Source organism: Neophocaena asiaeorientalis, unplaced genomic scaffold (genome assembly GCF_003031525.2).
Source record: "Neophocaena asiaeorientalis asiaeorientalis breed wild unplaced genomic scaffold, Neophocaena_asiaeorientalis_V1.1 scaffold59, whole genome shotgun sequence".
NCBI classification, from domain to species: Eukaryota; Metazoa; Chordata; class Mammalia; order Artiodactyla; family Phocoenidae; genus Neophocaena; species Neophocaena asiaeorientalis.
The window spans coordinates 18,444,990-18,467,556 of record NW_020174268.1 but is presented as its reverse complement, the minus strand read 5'-3'; the positions used below and the strand labels follow the sequence as shown (position 1 = coordinate 18,467,556).

Genomic DNA, 22,567 nt, shown 5'->3' with positions numbered 1-22,567 from the left:
CAGCTTTCTTCTGCAGAAGGGAATTTGCTCCCTCTTTCTTATCCAGGTTGGTTGTTTCTTAGCTGTTTTCCTGCTTATCTTCTGTCTTATACTTAGTGCCTAACTAATGGGCTCTGAAAATTTTTCTTCATAATCTTTGTGCTCCTGAAAGTGACTGGTTATTGACTGTTAAAATACTAGTGATCTTTATATATCCAGGAAAATAATATTAAACTTTTAAAGAGAAATCAGACATTATTTAGAACCAGTGCCATCAACGTCTATTGCAAGTATTTGGAAACCCCATGTTTCCAGTTTTGTTTTTTACGTGCAGTCTCACGGTATCTCTTCAGTCTTTTCTATTCTGAATAGTTCCTTTTTCTTTTTAATTACTCATATAAGATAAGACTAGTTTGATTTTGTTTTTCTGTGAGTATCACATCAGTGTTGTTTTCCATTTTTTATTTGCAAATGTCTGTTATTGGAGTTATATTATGGGTTGTGTAGTTAGTTACCTTGAAAAACAACTCTTCATAAGAAAAAATAATCCCAGAGTTTCAAAACAAATAACTTTAAAGTAAGGATTTGGGGCAACTTGGTAAGTTAGGAACTGCCTTCATTCATAAACTTAGGCTACTTTCAACCAGTTGTCACCCTCCCTTTATTTTTCAGCGGTAAAAGTTGTATCAGGTTTTCTTTTCTTTCCTTTTTTTTTTTTTTTTTTTTTTTTTTTTTTTTTTTGGAGTGGGTATATATGTGTAGATTTTCCATATAGCTTATGTAGTAAGGTAAAGGAGAGAATTAAAGGTAGTCCCAAACGGGGGATTGTGATTTTACAGAGAAGAGGGTGCATGAGAAAGGAGTGCATTGTTTCTTGTAGTCTATTTTTCATAGTCTGTTTCAGACACGTGAATAGAGACTGACTTTCAGTAAAATGGACATAAATAGAGCCATAGATAGAATCAGAGAAAAATCAAGAAGTCAAGAATCAGGAAGAAACTGAAAATGAGTTGGGGGGAAAACCTCCAGAATTCAACAAATGGGGGGCAAAGCCAGATGGAGGTAAGAAGCAAAATAACAAATGGAAAATTATTTAGCTGGGAAATAAGGAAAGGAGAGTTACTGAGTTTTTACGATGTTAAACTCTCTTAATTAAGCAGGACTTCGTTAACCTCTTTTATTTAAAAAGATCAGTTCTAATTTAGTCTGGATTATGAGACATGTATACTCTATTTCTAAAAGTGGGTATTCCCACCTTGAGTCAGCTTCAGAAAGGTGGCGTTTACACTCAGAATCAGATGGCCTTATTTTTTATACCCATAACAGTCCTTCAGCTGTCTTGCACTTTGGTTTTCCTATCTCATAACGGAATAACGGAATGTTCTCGGTGGGAGGTTTAGTTACAGCATCAATTCAGGGTGGAGCTGAAATGAAGGTTTTACTGTTTGAGGGTTGGGAAGCTGTGTGTTGCTACATGCTGCTGAAATACTTAAACAATAACAAGCTTAACTTTGCGGATGACATTGGACTGAAACACTTGTAGAAATTTACAGTTAGCTTTTACGCGTACTGATTTCTCTCGATCTGCATTTTTAGTATTTCATTAATATAACTGTGAATGTTTTCCTTGATCTTGAGAATGACCGTGAGGAACCCTTCCCGAATTCAGTCACGGCAGAGCCATCCGGAGAACAGAGACGCCACAGTATTCGCGCCCCTCCCCTTGTCACCTTCTCCCCTGCCAGCCTGGGCCCCTAACTCTGCCACTAATGAAGTTTCAAAGTTTCTCTGGCATGAATCCTTGGCATCTCTTTTCCTGATAGATTCAAAGTTGTTTGTCTTATCAGTTGTTCTGCTGATTATAGGATCTTAGGCTCAGTGTCAGATTCATATGTGCTAGATTTGGATAAATTTTTAAATTTGAACTTTTTAATGTTATCTTAATAATGGAGTTTGTTTTCCTTTTATTCTTTACTATTTGGGTAGAATGTTGTTAAGGAGAGCTGTATAGTCCTAAAGTTTCATTAGTGATTGCCTTGAAATACTCACCTGATTTTGCAAATACATCATTTATAAACTTCCACGAAACCAGTGATTCTCAACCCTGGCTGCACATCTGAATCTCTTATGAAGGTTTGAAAAATGCCAATACGTATATCTTGCCCCAGACTAATAACACCAGAAGAGGATGAAGGGATAGCCACTGGGTGATTTTTTTGTTTGTTTCTTGAGCTTCTCAGGTGAATTTTAATGTAAAACTAGGTTTGAAAACTCCTATACTGAACCAATATTCCATAAATAAACATGTATCCAATAATTCAGATGAGATCTCAGATTGTGAAGATTTATGTAAGTTTTCTGTAGAAATGACTTCAGATGATTTCATTGAACTCTGAACTACTCCATTGTCTCCTAGGCATGTGATCATTAATAGTTCACCTGCCAAGCAGGGCCACCTGGGGTGACCGTTCTGTTTCCTGGCGTTTTAATAGGTGGAAGAGAGCTTACCTCAATTCAGCCAGCTGTCTTTTAAAAATTCTTTTTGAAGGAAAGCCTCAGAGTGGGAAATCTTTAAAAAAAAAAAAAAAGGGGGGGTAGGAAATCAGGTGGTTACAGAGCTCAGAGATCTTTATAGTATAAGACGGTCTGTTTGGAAACAACGGCAGATGGAATGTCATGGGGGTTTGCAACATTGTCAGTGTCTAGGGAACCTACTCTGAAATCAGGTAATGCTGCTGCTGTGTTTGGAATAAGGGAATTACTTTTCTTCAAATGAACTCTCACTATATTTTGTGCGTCATGGAAAATGAGAAAAGTGCCTATCATGAATGATCACTGTAAAGTAACTAACTATACGGTAACCAACCTCAGATCTCTTGTAATAGTAAGGATATCAGCTCTATTTAAATATAAAAATTTAGAAAAAAGATTTAAAGCAGCAGTTCTGCAGTTGGCATGTGAATTGCTTCAGGTAATGTTTCTTAAAGTATCCCCCAGAACTACCTTCATTAGAATTACCTGGGTGCTTTAAAAACGTTGGGCCTGTTCCCGTACCTCCTGAATGAGAATCTGGGGTGGAGCCGCTCAGAAATGGTCTTGTTAATAAGCTCCCAGGTGACTGATAAGCTCCAATACCTGGGAACCTTGTGCTGAGTTCTTCAGCTTCTTTGTAAAGATGCTTTTTCCATGCAGGCAGTAGTGTCAGTGTATTAAATTTGTACCTATAAAAGAAAAATTAAAAGTTATATTTATTCTTTCATGTCAGCAAGCAGATCTGATATCATTAGGAAAAGTTGTGTTGGCTTTGGCTTGCAACTCTTTGGCAGGAATTCAGCGAGAGAATTTACAGAAAGCCATGGAACTGGTGACAATCAACTACTCCTCTGATCTGAAGAATCTGATTTTGTAAGTTTTAATATAATAATCATATGAGATAAGACAGATTTTTCATGAGGGCCTTTTAACAGTGATTTTATTTTAGTTTCCACTATTTAAAATCAGGCAAAACATAATTAAACAACTTTTAATTTCTTTGTTTTTATTGCTAAGTATGTATTTCTTGGAGTAAATTCATAAACCATCACTTCTCGGCCTTTTGGCTAAGATCAAGTGTAAATTCATAAACCAGTGTGTTTAAATTAGTTATTGATGTTGTAAACATTTGGCGAAAGGCTAGACCCTCTAAGGCTGCATTGGTATCTGTGAGCTACATATGACCTTTTAAGTTTAAATGAATTAAAATTAAATAAAATTTAAAATTCAGTTCCTCAGTTGCACCGGCCACATTTCAAGAGCTCGGAAGCCGCATGTAGCTTCTGGCTAATATACTGGACAGCGTGGACGTAGAACATACGCATCATCTCAGAAAGTCCTGTTAGTGCTGCTCTCCAGAGAGATCAGTGTCTTTGTAAAAGCTGTCATAAATAACCTCACCTGCAGCCCGGTCATGTGCTGTGTGGCCCAGACACCTGTTCCAGAAGGCACATGTGTGAGGGTCCCTATGCTTCTTTCTCCTCCTGTGTCTTCATACTCCAGGGAATCCTTGAGCATAGGTCTGAAATGATCTTGGCTTAAGAGAAGCCCACTGTGGACTGCAGTCACAACAGTCTAAGATGGGTCTAACATCGGGGATTCCAGGGGATGGACAACCATAACCCTTATTATAAGTTACTCAAGAGAACAGATGCTAGGAAGTCTCTTTTGAAATTTTTTTCTATGATGTTCTAGAAGCAATTAGAGCTTATTGATCCTTTTCAGTCTCTTTTAGCTTCCAGCTGTTCCTTCTGATCTTTCTGTGTAACCCTGGATGATCCAGTTTCTTTTTGGACTAGCCCTGTGGTATGGAATTGAGGGATGGAGGATGGGGCTGCCCACCTGTGCTTTGTTACACTGGCATAAGTGTCCTGCTGGTGACAGAGCACTGGAAGCCAGTGGTTACCTGGTTCCTTTTAATAATCAAATAAGTTGATTTCTCTTTTAAATAAAAATGTTTGTTTCATATATTATCACAGCAGTGATTTCTAGCTGTAGCTTACAATACCTAGGATGTCTTAAATAATCTCGTTATAATTTTCCTTTTTTAAAAAAGTGAGAGTAAAGGATATAAATATAATAAATTGGCCATAAGTTAATAATTATTGAAACTGGGTAATGGCTTCATGAGGATTCATCATATAATTCTCTTTCCTTCTACAAATGTTATGAAATGTTCCTTAATAAAAAATGAATAAACAAAAAGGTCATACTTCCATACTAACCAATAACTAAAATATACAGAGTAGTAAACTATGTGTCATGCACTTTTGAACTGATTGATATGAATTAATTCACCTAATTCTCCCAGTAACCCTATAAATTAGGTACCATTATTAGCTCCATTTTAGAGATGCCAAAACTGAGGCTTGAAGATGTAAAGTAACTTGCCAAAAGTCACATAGCTTATACATAGTTAGTATACATATACTATACATAGTTAGATACAAATATGTCAGTAATTACAGATGAATAGCCAAGACATAGATTATCCACATGAGTTTATAACTGTTCCTTTATTCAACAAAAGAATGCCTACTATATGTCAGATGCTGAAGACACTTCTGAATAAGATGAACAAAATTCCCCATCTTCTGGAGCTTCCACCCATTATAATGGGGAAGACTTAATAAACATATAAACAAGTAAGATGTTTGCAGATAGTAATAAGTCGTATGGAGAAAATAAGGTCGAATTATAAGCAGAGAGTGACAGATTAGGAGGCTGCTTTGATGAGAATGGTTAGGACATGGCTTACCTATCAGAATAAATAGTAATAGATGATTGATAATCATTGTATTCTGACAGGTGGCCTTTTGAAACGTGTAGTATTTTTCTGCCTTAGTTATAATGATAGAAGAAATTGATTCAGTCTTTTCTGATGTGTGTTAGTGCATGAAGATGTCTCAGAAATAAGTATACCATGACAGGTGGTAAATGAGGTCACAGAGCAGGAGACAGCTTCCTAAAAAGCTGAGGCTTGTTTAACGTATCAAAATGGAAGACCTAGTTTTAGTTTCAAAAACCATTTTTGAAGAGCAATGGAAAAATTCCCCCACCTACAATCACCCCCATTTCACCCCACCAAAAATATTTGTAACAATCTTTTCATCTCCCACTGTTGTAAAGAAGGGTTTGAGAATGGAAATATGGTAAGTCTAACTCTACCCAGCTTTCCTTTCTCATTTTCATAATAGTAAAACATTTAGAGAAAGAGACATTTTTACAGTTTTTTCCATTGGCTCTTAAAGTTTTCCAGAGAAAAGAAATATAACTACTAAGCTTTAAAAATGAACTCGACTTGCATGAAACGATTTTTTCCGAAGTTGCGCAGACTAACATGCTGGCGGCAGCGGTGCTGCGTGCTTGGGGGTTGTGTTGCTGTGTGAATTGCGTGGTTGGCATTCAAGTGATCCTTCTCTATTTTGGTTAGATATTTGTTGACTGACCAAAACAGGATGCGAAGTGTAAATGACATCATGCCCATGATTGGTGCTCGATTTTATACTCAATTGGATGCTGCTCAAATGAGAAATGATGTCATAGAGGAAGACCTTGCAAAGGTAAAGTGTGTAGTTAAAGGAGTGTGTACACACCTGCATCTGTGTGTATCAGTAGATATAAAACAGAGTAATTACTGTGCCGAATATAGTACACAGCTGGCTAAGATTGTTTGCAGATATTTTTGTCCAAACTTAGTGTTCCGTATTTTGATTTCTTAGGTCCTCTGGGCGTTTGTTTTGTTCTTTTTTGTTTGCGGCTTTGCTACAGTCATGAGACACAATCTTGATGGTTTTTTTTTTTAATGTGAATTACTTTAATAATTCTTAAAAATGGACAGCTGTAGGGGGCAAGGAATAAATCACAAGCTTGTGATTACCATACACACACTACTATGTATATATATAAGACAGATTACCAACAGGGACCTACTGTATAGCACAGGGAACTCTGCTCCATATTCTGTGATAACCTATATGAGAAAAGAATCTGAAAAAGAGTGAATATGTGTGTATGTATAACTGAATCACTTTGCTGTGCACCTGAAACTATCACAACATTGTAAATCAATTATAATCCAATAAAATTTTTAAAAAAGAAAGAAAAAAATGGACAGCTGCGTAATCTTCTTGAGTATTACTATTGAATGAAATGGACATGTTGTATTCAAAAGTATAACCAGAAGGTGGGGATATTAAGATTTATTGTTTAAAGGTAATATTGGTACAGGATACCAGTTTTGTAAACTTTTGCTTTTATATTCAGTTAGCTGGAACATTAATATTCTCTCTCTTTTTAAAATGTTTTATAGGAGGTTCAAAATGGAAGACTGTTTAGGCTTCTAGCAAAATTGGGAACAATCAATGAGAGGCCGGAGTAAGGATTTACAGTATTTTACAATGTGTTTTCAATCAAGGGCACTATTTTGCATAACAAGAATGAGTATACCTTATTCTTACTGGTTTTATTTGAAAAAAGAAAAATTCTCATGTAAAGTGACCTTAAGCCTATTGTTAGCCATTAGGGTGTGGTTTTTCAACCACAGCGTATGTTGTGGTTGTCCTTAGGGATTTCACACACACACACACACACACACACACACACACACACACACACACGCACGTGCAAACAGAAAATACACTGTGTTAGAAATCTCTGTTGTGGTTTGCGTACGAGGGTGCATTTTCTGCCTGTCAGTACTGCCTCTTCCCTGTCTCCTTTCTGAAGCCTGTTCAGTTCAGGTTACCTTGGTCAGATTAGATACTTCAGATGTTTCTAGCCGTTCTTCTGCTAAAGTGCATTATTTATAGCTGTCGTATCAGTGACATTGGAATAGCATCACCATCTTACATTATTTGTTGTTTAGTTCTGCCTTGTTTGTAAGTTAACCATATGTTCAGGAAGGAAGCAAGTTTGGTGTTTGTGCGTTACACCTGTCCAAGACAGGTAGAGCAGTAGTGCAGCTGTTGTGACTGTAGTATAAGTTGCATTTCAGGATTGTTACCTCTGTTAATAGAGATAGGTGACAGGTAAATATCATTGCTTGGGAGAATGTTTTGACCACAAAATTTAAGTTCCCGTAGCTTTCTTCAAAGTTAAAAGATTCAATTAGCATTTTCCCTGATGATTTTTCTGAATGAAGAGAACATGACTATATGTTGAACCATTTAAAAAAGACTTTTAGCTGCTTCTTGCTGGCATTTATCTCTTTTATTTAAAAAAGTATAATGCTTAGAGTGCTGTTCCTTGATTTTTCCTTCAGTGTTTAAAGTTTTCTTCAATTTGTAACTCAGCTAATGACTTTGTCCTGTGGAAGATGAGGCTTTCTCTCTCACACCCCCTTCCCTTAACTAAGTACACACACATTGTACCGCTTAACCCACGAATTATGAGATAAATCTTTATTCAGTGTTGGCATTGTTAGAACAAGGTAAATACTGTTCGTAGCTGCCTTGCATAGTAAATCATGACTGTATTTCCTTTCTTTTGTATTTTGTTTTTAGATTTTTGTTTTCCTGATGTTAATTATTGTCTTATATAGAAAACGAAACAAGTGAAAAAATATTTACCACTAGTTCATTCCAGACTCTCTGCCAGAGTTCTAAAATACCTTTCCATATGGTCAAAAATAGGTAACCTGTCAGTTCCCTTTTTTTCCCTCCCCTTAGAGAAATTGCACCTGGAGCCTCTGCCCTTTACTCTCTGGGCTCCTTGGCTTCAGGCCTGCTCACACTCTCACTTTAGAACCTGAGCTTCCCTGTGCTGTTCTCGTTGTCTCTCCCTTTGTGTTGCTTGCCCTGTTTCTTGCTTTTTTCCTTGGTTTATTCTTTTGATTTAATGAAGCACAGCCTTCAGTAGCTTCCTGAGAAAGGTGAGTTTTTTGAGTCTTTGAAAGTCTGAAAATATCTTTATTCTACTTTCATACTTTATTAATAGATAGTATGATTGGGCATATAATTCCAGATTGTCCTCAGAAAATTCTTCTTATTAATTAAATCTTTTGAATAGATTTTATATGAACCAATTTATTAAAAAGTAGAAAAGGGTTTGCAGTGAAAAATAAGAAATCTCTCTTTCATACCTGACACCCCCAGTCTCCCCAGTTCCTCCCACCAGTCTTGTCTCGTGCACATATTTCCCGAGTTACAGCTGTATACTCTTATCACCCCTCTCCCCCCACTTCTAAATATCTACAAATTGTAAACCATGTTCAGTGTTCTGTTTGTTGCTCTTTTCTCATAACAATATATTTTGGAAATCTTTCTCTTTAGATGTGTTTCGTGTATGCTCGATACTATTCTCAGTAGGTAACAAATACGACCTAACTTAACGCTCCCAACAGCCTGTGGCGCTGGGTACTGTTAGTATTCCCTTTTAACCCAGAAGTTGAGGCAGAGAGAGGTTAAAAACCTTGTTCAAGGTCACATATGAGTCAGGATTCGAACCCAGACAGAATGGTGGTCCCAGAGTCCATGCTGTTAACCGCTGTGCTGTGCTTCCTCCTAATTTATGGCCATGTAATAGTCCGTCCTGTAGGTACACTGTAGTTTATTCCTCCAGTTCCTTATTGATGGGCGTTTGAGTTGTTTTCAGCCTTTTGCTAGTATAAGCAGTTCTGCAGGGACTGACTTACACACACTGCATTTAGTGTGTGCACAAATACGAGTTCGACTGTGACCGTTGGGTCAGCACCCGTTGGAATCTGTGACTGTAATGAAGGCCCGTAGACGGGTTTACCGGGCACAGTGCGTGAGAGTCTTTCACCAACAACACTTCTTTCAAAATTTCGATTTTTGGGGCTTCCCTGGTGGCGCAGTGGTTGAGAGTCCGCCTGCCGATGCAGGGGACGTGGGTTCGTGCCCCGGTCTGGGAAGATCCCACATGCCGCGGAGCGGCTGGGCCCGTGAGCCATGGCCGCTGAGCCTGCGCGTCCGGAGCCTGTGCTCCGCAACGGGAGAGGCCACAACAGTGAGAGGCCCGCGTACCGCAAAAAAAAAAAAAAGAAAAAAATTTCGATTTTTGACAACCTGATAGATGAGAAATTAAATCTCAGTGCAGGTGTTTTTGGTATTTACTCATAATGAGCATGTTGCCTATCTTTTTGATTCATTTATATTTCCTTTTCTGTCTCTCCAGATCCTTTGCGCATTTTTGTTTTCAGTTGGATTGTCTGTCATCTTGATGTACAGGAGCCAGAGAGATTTACCCTTTGTGATCATTTTCTTTGAAGTTTGTCATTTTTCTTTTGACCGCTTAATCTTTTCACACATAGGCATTTTTATGGTAGTCTAACTGATCAAACTTCTTTTCTACTTTGGGATTTTGAGTCATAGTAAGAAAGTTAGAAGGCATTTCTACTCTAAGATTGTGAAGGGATAATCTTGTAGTTCCTTCTAGAACACTTAAGGTTTCAATTTTTTCCTGTTAAAGTTTTTTATATATTCAGAACTTATATAGGATGTAAGGTACGAATCCAACTCCCCCCACCCCCAGATGACTACCCAGTGGTCCAGAAGCTGTTTATGGACTAGTCTAGCTTTTTCCACTGGTTTATTAAGGCAGCACCTCTTTCACACTATCATGATTGACATTTTAAAATCTAGGAGTGTTAGCTCTTTCTTATCTCCATTTTATTGTTGTTTTCCTAAAACTTAAATTATCTGTATAAATTCTAGAATCACCTTGTTTAGTTAAGAAAATTTTTTTAAACCTGATGGTATATTAAGTTTATTAGTAAACTTAAGGAGCATTTGTGTTTTTAGATGTGGAGTTATCTTAACCAAGATAATGACATGTCGTTGTATTGCTGATGTCTGCTTTAGTGTTCTTCAGTGTTTACATTGTTCTTCATATAGTTATAGCACACTAAGTTTGTTCTTAGGTATTTTTTCTTATTGCTATTATAAATGGGAATTTTCCCCCATTCTGTCTTCTTAGACTCCTTGTTATCGTTGTATGTGAAAATGATTGATTTCTATAAATTTTCAACCTTGGTACATTAGTGTTTGGATAGTTTTTCAGTAAATTCTTTTGGGTTTCCCAGGCATATAATTGTGTCTTCACATAATGACAGTATATTTCCTCCCTTCTAATTTCTATACTTTTGATTTCTCTTGAGTGATTGTGTTAGCTAGTACCTCTAGTACATAGTTAAGTAATAGTAATGATAGTTTTCTTTCAGAATTTGAAGCGTTGCTCCATTGTCTTTTAACTTCCAGACAGACTCAAAGCCATTTTCTTTCCAAATCCTTCTCCACTCCCCATGCTTTTAGGATTTTTTTTTTTTTTTAAATCACTGATGTGCAGAAATTCACAACGATGTGCTGTGGTGTGTGTGGGTTTTTGATTCATTCTGGTGAATCAACAGGTGGGCATTTTAATCTTGGGAATTTATGTCTTTGAGTTCTCGGAAGTTGTCTTATTGTTTCTTTGAAAACTTTTCTTCTCTCTTTCTGGAACTCCCATTGCTTAGCTCTTAGGCCTTTGCAATTGATTTTCTAATATTCTCTTCTATTTTCTATGTTGTATCTTTTTGTTTTACTTTCTAGGCAATAATCTCAACTTAATTTTGTCTAAAATTAAAGGGTTTTTTCCTGATCCTTTGAATTTTTGAATTTCTGCTATCATATTTTAAATTTTCAACAACTTTCTGCTTTCTAAATGTTCCTGTCTTTTAGCATTTAATCCCTTTTCTCTGAGACTGTCAATTATAGATTTTTAGTGAGTGGGTTTTTTTTTTTTAATTTATTTAACTTTTATTCTGTTCCCTGCAATATCTCATAGAAAAAAGAACAGTTTGCTTTGTTTTGTTTTATTCTGCAAAGGATTTCTGATCCTTGGCTGTTCATTCATATTAAAAATGACATCCTTAAAAGCTAGGGGGAAGTTCCTTGTGGAAGCAGGGATTATATACTTGACTGTGTGATAAAGCAGCGTGATCTTGTTACGTATGGTTTTTGTTTGTTGTTGGTAGACTTCCAAATGTCAGTATTTCCCTTGGGTAGGTCAGCTTCTGTAGAAAAGAATCTTCCACCTTCCGTTTGTCGTATGAACCCAGATACATGACTGTGGTGGGCTTACCCCTCCTTGTTCTCAGAATACAGATCTAATTTTTAAATGTGAGCTAAGGCTGCATGGTCTGACCTCTCCCTTTTTATCCTTGCTTCAGATGTGTTTCTTTCCTTTTACTGTCCTCCTCGCCTCTAGTGCTGTCTTTGCCTGGCTTTTCACCCCTCCTTGTCCTTACTCTGCACCCCTCCAGTTCTGCTCCCTCTCTTCTCTTCTCTTTTCTCCCCCAACCCCATCCAGCTACACTGACCTTTCCTAAGTTTCTTAAGCGCTCCTTGCTCTGTCCTTTGCAAATCCCGATACCTCTGACTAAGGGGCACTCTTCCTTTGGGAAGAGCATCCACTCCTTCCCTAGAAAGCCTTCCTTGCTTTCCCAGGTGAATTGGTGTTTCTGTTCTATACCATATCCCTTCTTCTTAATAGCATTCTCTAAATAAGCAGTTACTATTTGAATATCTGTTTTCCCCACTAGCCTGTAAGTTCCATGGGTCACTGAAAACTTAGCAGTGATCATCTGGTCAGTTTTCCAGTTCTTAGCAGCTCACTTTCACATCATAACATGATGGTAGGAAACCAGAATCTACCCCCTTTTTGCTTCGTAAACATTTCCCTGTTTTATGCTCCCAGTAAAGCAGAACACCTATCTGACCATCTCTCTCTACCGTATGACCTAAGGGTGGAGGAGGAAAAGGATAATCTCTTTCAGCCTGTTTCTAAAGATACCTGAAGACATTTGCTTTCTTCCCCATTTTATCTAATGGTAGGGCCCTAAAGAAGGAAGTGATTATAAAATAGGCGTGTGTAAGGGGGGTGATTGCCTTGAGAAGTGGCAAGTGGTATTCATATACTTTCATGTTCAGTGAGATTAGTTTTTAAAAATCTATGGGCAATCTGGACATAAAATTTTATTTAAAAAAACTACACACAAACCCTACTTTCTGATTTATTGTAGAAAGCAATAAAATTCAACTAGTTTTGAGTCTGAAGTATAAACATATAGCCCTGTGGTATACAGCATGAGTTACTGAGGTGAAATATTACCTTCCCCCAGGTTTCAGAAGGATCCTACCTGGTCGGAGACTGGAGACCGTTATCTGTTGAAACTCTTTAGGGACCATCTTTTTCATCAGGTGACAGAAGCGGGCGCTCCTTGGATTGACCTCAGTCATATCATTTCTTGTCTTAACAAGGTAATTTGTATCTGGACTTTTAAGATCACAGTGCTGTTATCTACAATTTATAGAGCTGCATCTCCTACAAATACTAAGAGACTTAAGAAATTAAGATGTAGTCTGCTATAGTATACAAGACATTTTATTAATAATTATTAGGTGTACCTACTTAATAACAATTTGTAGAATGGGAGGTTTTTTTTTTTTTTAGATGTTGGGGGTAGGAGTTTATTAATTTATTTATTTTTGCTGTGTTGGGTCTTTGTTTCTGTGCGAGGGCTTTCTCCAGTTGCGGCAAGTGGGGGCCAGTCTTCATCGCGGTGCGCGGGCCTCTCACTATCGCGGCCTCTTGTTGCGGAGCACGGGCTCCAGACGCGCAGGCTCAGTAGTTGTGGCTCACGGGCCTAGTTGCTCCACGGCATGTGGGATCCTCCCAGACCAGGGCTCGAACCCGTGTCCCCTGCATTAGCAGGCAGATTCTCAACCACTGCGCCACCAGGGAAGCCCCAGGGAGGATTGTTTTTAACGCCTACATGAATGATTTAAGAATTCTTCATTGTGGATCTTTCTGCTGTGATAAAATGTCACAAAAGGACTGCCTCCCACACCCCCGCCCCACTCTCTTTTATTTACCAAGTGTAGTTTGTTATAACAAACAAAGCAGTATTTTGTGTTTGAATATTTTTTAAAAGTTGAATTCCTTTCTTCTCAGTCATTGTGAGTCCTGCATGTCCTTAGTTCATGTGCTCTCAGCTGTGGGTGTTAATCAAGTGTTAATAATAGTGAAAACGCAGTACTGGGCATATCACTAGACCCAGCTGTGATAAATGGAGAATTAGAAGTGATTAGATGAAGTAAGCAGGTAGAGATGTATCATAATTTTGAGAGGTGAGCTTTGTGTTTTTGAAAGGGCCAGGAGAGGTGCGATTTATGGAGGGAGGGAGGAGTGCATTTTCCTTATGAATTACTTGGAATTACAGAGAGAATGGGTCTCCAGAAGTATATCCTAGCCTTTGTGTATAGGTTTATATCTAAATCCAGGGTTGGCAAACTGGCCTGTGAGCCAAATCCTTTTGCCTGTTTTTGTACAGCCTACAAGCTAAGAATAGATTTTACATTTTTAAAGGATTGTAAAAACAAAACCAGCTAAGAAGAGTATGAGACAGAGGCTTGTGTTGATAGATGGCCCTGAAATTTAGAACACTTACTATCTGGCCCTTTATAGAAAACATTTGCTGACCCCTGGTCTAAACTGTCCCTAAATTACAAGGACTAGAGGAGAAAATACCTACGGTGGCACATGATTTAGAGCTGTTGGCGTACAGTGTGCTAACCCTGCAGGTAAAACACGGTGGTGTTTTATTTTTAAGCACTGCTTTGCCGTGTTTGAATCTCCTTAAAACTCTCTAGAGAGTAGAGTATTGTCAATAAGACAGAACGAGACTGTATGTTATCATTGAGCTAACCTGGTACAATTTGTATATTCATTTGCCCTTTTCCCTTAAGGGGAAAACATTTTTCATAAGAGCAACGAGTGGAGAATAATTCTACCAGATTTTAGAAAACAGTATCCATAGTATCAAAGCACCAGTAATTAAAAATATGTAGAACTAGAATAAACACTGACAGGTGGATCCTGTGGAAATAAGCCATGGACAGACATCTTAAATGAAGATTATTTAATGAATATTAGGATAACTGAAAATTCTGTTTCATTTCATAAAATAGGAGTAAATAAAATTTATCCCAAATCTGAATATGTGACAATTTTTTAAGTTTGGAAAGCGTATAATAAATTAAAAGAGATGGATGGCCATGTTGATGATATAAAAATTAAATTTTTGGGCTTCCCTGGTGGCGCAATGGTTTGGAGTCCGCCTGCTGATGCAGGGGACGCAGGTTCGTGCCCCGGTCCGGGAAGATCCCACGTGCCGCGGAGCGGCTGGGCCCGTCAGCCACGGCCGCTGAGCCTGCGCGTCCGGAGCCTGCGCTCCGCAACGGGAGAGGCCGCAGCGGTGAGATGCCCGCGTACTGCAAAAAGAAAAAAAAAAATTTTTTTTACATAGATTACTTTGGTGGAAATGATGACAGAAATTAGATGGTAAAATGATTTGAAAGGTTGTGCCTTCAGAATTAGTTTTAAACATATTTTAATGAATTATTGAAAAAAGACGGAAATATGTACATTGAAAACTAACAAAAGTAAAGTGAAAATCCTAACGAAAAGTTATTAGATGGACTCAGGATTCATACTTATGTTTTATAAAGACCTCATTAAAATATTATTGCCAAATCCTGATAGATAAGGATTTGATAAAGATTATATACCGGCATTCACACAGGTGGAAATAACAAAAGTAAATGTATGAAAACATTTGGTAACATTAATGAAAAATGTAAATTAAAATAGCAAGGCACTCACTTGATATGGAGTTACTGGTAAACTGGTACAACTCATAAATCCGTGGTGTTCTGTGTCCTTTGGGAAGCAATTTGGCTGTATGTATTAAGCTATAAAATTACCATACTTCTTGATTCAGTATTTATACTTTTAAGTGTTTCTCCTAGAGAAGTAGTTCTATAGAAGAAAAAAATTAGCCAAATATGTTCATTGCACTGTAGTTCACGATACCAAGGAATTGGAAGATATTGGGGGAATAATTGAATTATGGACTATCAACTGGATGGAATATAATATACACAAATGTTAAACGTGACAGATAGATGAATTGGGAGATTAGGATTGACATATTCACACTACCATGCGTAAAATAGATAGCTAATGAGAGCCTGCTGTATAGCACAGGGAGCTCAGCTCGGCGCTCTGAGACGACCTAGAGGGGTGGGATTGGGGGTGGGAGGGTGGGAGGGAGGTCCAAGCGGGAGGGGATATGGGGATATATGTATACATAAAGCTGATTCACTTTGTTGTACAGCAGAAACTAACACAACATTGTAAAGCAACTATACTCCAATAAAAATAAAAATAATAAAGTTTTAAAATAAGATAGGCAGCAACATAGGGCAATGTTTCTTTAATTTTTTAAAAAATGACTTTTGCATGTGTTTTATTTATTTTTTGGCCACGCCACACTGCATGTGGGATCTTAATACCCCACCCAGGGGTCGAACCCACGCCCCCTGCAGTGGAAGTGCAGAGTCTTAACCACTGGACCACCAGGGAAGCCCCTAGGGCAATGTTCTGTCGAGCAGGGGCTTCTCATTGCGGTGGCTTCTCTTGTTGCGGAGCACGGGCTCCAGGCGCACGGGCTTCGGTAGTTGTGGCTCGCGGGGTCTAGGCGTGGAGGCTCAGTAGTTGTGGTGCACGGACTTAGTTGCTCCGCGGCACGTGGGATCTTCCCGGACCAGGGCTCGAACCCGTGTCCCCTGCACTGGCAGGCAGATTCTCATCCACTGTGCCACCAGGGAAGCCCCTAGGACAATGTTTTTTAAAAACGCATCTGAGTTGAAAAGTGTGTACATAGTGATTAGTGATGTAAAATATTTATGAATATCTAGAGGGGAATGTGACAACATTTTAAAAAATATTTCATATATCACTGTTGGAAATGTTGTCCTAAAATAGGCTTGAACTTCATATGTTGTGTTTCTGTCTGTTTCAGTTAGATGCTGGTGTGCCAGAAAAAATAAGCCTCATTTCCAGAGATGAGAAGAGTGTACTTGTGGTGACTTACAGTGACTTAAAGCGATGCTTTGAAAATACTTTTCAAGAACTGATTGCAGCTGCAAATGGTCAGTTGTAGTATTTGCTTAAAAAGAAAAAAAAAACAGGCGGGATATGGCCGAGGAGCTTATTAACCAATAGCAAATTGCACTACAGCTGAGCTGTTCTCATCATCTCATCTCGCGTTTGGGAAACAAGCAGAAGATGAGCAGAGCTGCTTGCACTTGGGTCAGGTGCGCTGTTACTTGAAGGGAAGAATGTTTCACTTATCCTTGAGCTGTGGCTGCCGGTGGGCCACATCTGTGAAGAGTTTATTTTAGATTAAGGAGCACCGTTAGGGGAATGATGTTCCAGCTTTTGTTTTTTCCACTTGTATATGCACTAATTTTAATTTTTTAAAGACTTCTTTCTGATCTTTGAACTTTTGCCACATTGTATACTTATTAAGGGAAACGATTTGCAAGGAGGTTTTTGGGAAACAATGCTGGGCGGCATTTTCGTCACTGAGGGTTGCAGAATTTGCTCTTTTGGGGGTGGGTTGCCCTGAGTAACGTGAGGGACCAGGTAAATGATTTCATGGAAGTACCGTACAGTGCATAATTCTTGTACGCGTAGTGTATGCAAGCTCTGTATGCCACCCACTGCTAGTTCGGCTGGAGACGTTTTGTGTGTGTTTTTTGTTTTGTTTTTAAGAGCACACAAAAATTTCAGTGACTTGTTGGGTGTGAATTCCCCTATTAGTTGATTTAAATCCTTTCTGAATGAGGGTTAGACAAACAGGAACTGAAGGAGCACACAGAGCTCTTTTCTCCAAATTCAACCAGAGCCTTTTTTTTAAAAGGCGTTTCCCTGCGAATCAGATACATTTACACTTATGCCATGTTTTAACAGAAAAAAATTAAGAAATTGTGTTAAAGGCCTGAAGTTCAGGAGTATATTGCTTTAGGTTTTTTCCAGTTTGCTTTTTTGTATAAAGTTCTGTTCTTTGAACCACAGCTTTATTATGGTACTTTACACTGGATACAGATACAGAGACACTGTTCAGAAGATGAACTAAACACAGCGGTGGTCTGGCATCAGGAGCTTTCTGAAGTTTTACAGCCTGAATCTGGAGGGAAAACAATCTGCTGTGCCTTTGCAGTCACTGCTTAGCCCAAAGTAATAGTGCTTTTGATAATAACTATGTGGGATATTCCTGAATAAGTCAGTCTCAAAAGTCTGGAATTTTCCTCCTCTTAACTTTCTTAACATTTGGACGTGCAGTTGTCGCCAAACTTGGGTATTCATGGAATTTCTAGTTAATGAAATACCTATACTTTGATACTGAAGACTGCCAAATACATAGGAATTTTCTTTCATAAAAAACAGTAATGAAGACTCTATCTCCTTTCCCAGCACTGAATGTTTTGCTAGCACTGGGTGCTCATCATGCAACTATGAAGAAAATGTGGAAACTCAAAAGGTCAGGAAAGACTTCCAAGCACTTGCAACTGATGTTACAGTCTTCAATTTTAATAACTATACATATTTGTAGTTTTCAGAGAAGTTTTTAATATTTCTCTGTCCACTTTTTATAAGCTTTAAAATGATTTTCTCTGCCTTGAGATTTGCATCAAGAAAAAGCACCTCTTCACCCAAAATCTTTGAAGACTAGAGACACACTTTACATATTTTAACAAGTGTGTTTGAGTCCACGTTTGGTAGCATCAGTTGTTGAGTTAAAAAGAAAATCAGTTATTGCATTTGATCAGGATGGATTTTAAAAGAACATAATGCTCAATATTCAAAGGATAATTAACATTTGCCACCATAATGTTCTTTTTTTATGTAAAAGGAACAGGAACTTGGAGACATTAACATGCAAAAGTCTTTTATCATTATTAGCTCATGTATTTGACAAAGAGCAGCTGTCTTTTTATATGTTTTTTGACAAATCATATTGTAATTCTTTTGTACAAAAAAGAACTACTTGTATTCTAGAAGAAATATGAAATGCTTAATTTATAAGCGGGCTGGAGATTTTTTCCAATATTGTTTTCTTTGAAAATGAAAGGGGATCATCTATTTTAGTTTCGGGATCTGGGAACTTCTTGAAAATTTAATTTGTGGACCAATGTTTTGCAAAAGCTAAGGAAGGGCAGGGGTAAAATAGGGCTTGATTTTCTCATTCTGTGTAGACCAGCAAACTTCCCTCTGCGAGGCCGGTTCAAATCACAACCCCAAGAGTGTTTGCATCGTAAATGCTAGCTTGCTTCAGCCCCTAGTAACCTCAGGACTTGGTTTGACTAAAAAGGTAGACAGCTGATATGTTTTCATGAGTAAATATTGTCAGCCAGAAAACAGTTGGTGTCAGGTAATACGTTATTTTTTTTAAGCTTTGTTTTATATTTATTTTTCATTTAGTTTTTATTGGGAATGGTTTTCAGTAGAACTCTTAGTTCTGCTTAGGTGTTTTTTGGGGGAGCCCTCTTTTCCATAGTGTAATTCCATTTAACAGGTTGTCTAAAAGTTAGTCTTTTTAATTCATAGGAAGATTTTGATATCTGGAAGTACTCAAATTAAGGATATAAACTTGCACACCTTCCTGTTATGACAGATACAAGCACAGAACGGACAACCCTTGAAATCATGTAACGTTGGTCATTTCAATTTTTTGTTACCTATTTTAAAATCTGTTAATGTATTTACTTCATTGTAAATATTTTTGAGGGTACCTTTGTATTTTGCTTTTGACCTTGGTTCTGTAATTTGGATGTCAACACCTTCCCTGAAAAGCACCAGTATGTTAAGTTCTAATGTCATGATCCCAATATGGGTTATTCATCTTTAATCCTGTTTTCAGTCTCTACGTGTACAGCAGTATTTTTAATAAAGAATTACAGAGAGAAGATGGTCCTTTTTTTTTTTTTTGCTACCAGTTCATTTAACAAGATGATGTTTGTTTTATGATTGGGACTTAAAAGGCCAAACGTTTCATATGTGTTTTGGAGGAAGCGTTGGTCTTTGGATAAAATGGTGGCAGATTTATTTGTTAATTTACCAAATATCTGTTAAATGCCTAACTTGGATCTGTTCTAGGCACCAAAAATGCAGATAAGTATTTTAAGTACTTGTTCTTTACAAAATGTGTAGTTACACCCAAACGTTTCTAAATAGTACGTGGCATATACCGTGTAGTTTAGGAGAGAGGACCTACTTAAAGGAATGACATCTGCTAGTCTTTGATTCAGACGCGGTTAATTTACTATATAGGTGAAGGTTCCTCTCCCCCCACCCCCCAAGAAACGTCATTCCGAATAGAAGGGTAGAGAAGGAAAATATGACGAAATGGTAATATTTGTTGAAACTAGGTACTCATTCATTAAATACAGGCCTACCTCAGACATTGTGGGTTCAGTTCCAGACCACTGCGGTAAAGTGAGTCACATGAAGTTTTTGGTTTCCCGGTGCATACAAAAGTTACGTTTACACTGTACTGCAGTGTGTTAGGTGTGCAACAGCATTGTGTCTAAAAAAAATGTATATACCTTAATTTTAAAATACTGCCATCATGTGAGCCTTCAGCAAGTTGTAATCTTGCAATAGTAACGTCAGAGGTTCCTGGTCACTATAACAAATATAGTAATAATGAAAAAGTTTGAAATACTAAGGGAATTACCAAAACGTGACACAGAGCCCTGAAGTGGGTGAGCAGTTGCTGTTGGAAAAACGGTGCCTTTAGACCTTCCTCGATGCAGGGATGCCGCAGACCTTCAGTCTGTAGAAAAAGCAGCATCTGTGAGGTCTGCCTGTATTTACTGAATGCCTGTTATACGTCAGGCATTGTTCTAGGAACCAACAGCACTCTGACCACAACAGACAAATATTTCTGCTCTTAGAGAGCTTTCATCCCATCAGGGAAAAGGAGTATATAGTAGTTAAGAGGTAATAATGGTTATGGAAAGAAAATAAAGTAGGGTAAAGGGCGTGGATAGGGTTGCCAGATTTAGCAAATTAAAATAGACAACACAAAATTGAATTTGAATTTCAGATAAACAGTGGATAATTTTTTTTTTAGCATGAGTGCGTCTCAAGTATTGCATGGGACACAGGATCATTTGTTTATCTGAAATTCAGATTTAATTAGCCATCCTGTGTTTCATCTTGCAACTCTAGGTGTGGGGAGTTTGGTGGTGATGGTAGAATTTCAGATGGGACGATCTGGGTAAGTAGGTCTCCCTGAGAAGGTTGTGTTTGAGCAAAGACTTGAAGAGAAGGAGCCAGGCATTGCAGGTGTCTGAGGGAAAAGAATTCCAGGCCGGGGAACGTGCCGGGAGCGTCTTGAGGCAGGGCATTGCAGGTGTCTGAGGGAAAAGAATTCCAGGCCGGGGAACGTGCCGGGAGCGTCTTGAGGCAGGGCATTGCAGGTGTCTGAGGGAAAAGAATTCCAGGCCGGGGAACGTGCCGGGAGCGTCTTGAGGCAGGGCAAGCAGGCTCCCATGGCCAGAGCAGAATCGGCAGGAAACTTTGGTGTTTACTCCTGCGGGGGAAGCTTCTTCGAGGAGGATTGTGAGCAGGAATAGCATGGCACAGCATTTGAAAGGATCACTCGGGCTGCTGGTTAGGGGGTTTGGGGTGGGGTGACGACGGGGAGATAGCTGTAGAGGCAGTGGGAAGCAGCTGGATTCTGAATACATTTTAAAGGTAGAGCCAAGAGCATGTCCTGATTTATGATTTCTAGGACGTGGAGTAAGAAAGAAGAGAGGAATCAAAATGACTATGAAGATTTTGGCCCACTACTGACAGGATGGAGGATTCTACTGAATTGAAAGAGATGGTTGTAGGAAGAAAGGGGTTTTTGGAGGGAGGGAGGGAGGGAGGGGGTTGGCACGGGGAAGAGGGGGAAGTGAGGAAAGACAGTTGGGAATTTGGTTTGGGGCCTGTTAAGTTTAAGATGTTTAGTACACGTTTGTGCTGGTTTTTTATTGTTTAGTGACGACGGACCGTAAACTTCAGTGGCATAAAACAACCCCCATTTTACTCTCATGGATTCTGTGGGTCAGGAATTAGGACAGGGCACAGCAGGGATGGCTTAGCTCTACCCATTATGTTGGACCTCAGCAGGGAAAACTCCGGTGCCAGGAGGGTGGGGGCTGCAATCATCCGACCTGGCACCTGAACTGAAGGTCATGAACTGGACTCAGCTGGGGCCGGTCAGTGGAGGCACCAACCCGTGGCCTCCCCGTGAGGCTTAGGCTTCTCCAGCTCTGGCGACTGCCTCTCTGGTGGGACCGGTGGGAGAATGAGTGACCTCGGGTGGAGGCGGCATGGTCTTTTCTGGCCTGGCCTCGGTATCATGCACGGTCACTTCTGGCACATTCTGTTGCTGACGAGTCACAAAGCCCGCTCTGATTCCAGGGGAGAGGAATTGGATGGGGAAGTGACAAGGACACTGCCAAAGCTCATGTGGGATGGGAGGTATAGGTGCAGCGATTTTTTGGAAAATACAGTCTGCTCCAGCATCAAGAGATGTTGGTTTAGCACTCACATACGAGTTTGGAGGTTAGGGGGAGAGATCTGGCCTATACATGTAATTTGCAAGTCATTATCATATGAGGTCATTTGAGGCTGATTGAGAGCATGAAGAGAGTTAGTATAGACTGAGAAGTGGAAAGGTCCAGGGGCAGAGCCCTGGGGTTCCTGGGACACTGTTCAAGGATCAGAGAAAAGAAAACCAGTATGAGGCAGAAATGACCAGTGAGGTGGGAAGAAAAATCTGTGATGTCCTAGAATCAAGGTGTTTCCAGGAATAAGGGTCAAGGTGTTAAGACTGAGACTGAAAATGGCCACTGAGTTTAGCGACGTGGCGTCATGGATAAGCTCCCCATGGAGCAGCTCCTTTTCGGTGAGTGGGAGAGAAAGCTTGGCTTGAGTGGGAGGAGAGGAACCAGAAACAAAGCGTAGTATATAACCAGCTCTTTCAAGGAATTTTGCTGTGAAGAGGAAAAGAGAGATGAGGTGCTAGCTGGAGGGGAAAGCAGGGATGGAGGGTTTTGGGTTTTGCCAGATGGGAGAGGTAATAGCATGTTCGTATGGTCCAGTGGAAAAGGGAAGATGGGCAGGGGTGAGGGGTGGTGAGTTGCTGGAGCAA

The 22,567-nt window shown here is 39.1% G+C and overlaps 1 protein-coding gene across 10 annotated transcripts in view; it reads left to right on the top strand.

The window, feature by feature from the left end:
• PAN3 (poly(A) specific ribonuclease subunit PAN3) overlaps positions 1–19,325 on the top strand; it is a 107,728-nt gene extending 88,403 nt beyond the window's left edge. For 6 of the 10 annotated variants that reach the window (XM_024755436.1, XM_024755438.1, XM_024755435.1 and 3 more), the window contains 6 exons: positions 3,245–3,384; positions 5,945–6,074; positions 6,824–6,888; positions 12,632–12,770; positions 16,376–16,505; positions 17,434–19,325. In XM_024755436.1, coding sequence (XP_024611204.1) covers positions 3,245–3,384; positions 5,945–6,074; positions 6,824–6,888; positions 12,632–12,770; positions 16,376–16,505; positions 17,434–17,489 — 660 coding nt within the window. In that variant the 3' untranslated portion in view covers positions 17,490–19,325. Of the gene's footprint in view, positions 1–3,244; positions 3,385–4,236; positions 6,075–6,823; positions 6,889–12,631; positions 12,771–16,375 lie in introns of those variants that run through there. The other 4 variants (XM_024755439.1, XM_024755437.1, XM_024755441.1 and 1 more) reach the window with 2 other exon arrangements.
• Positions 19,326–22,567: the final 3,242 nt, after the last annotated feature.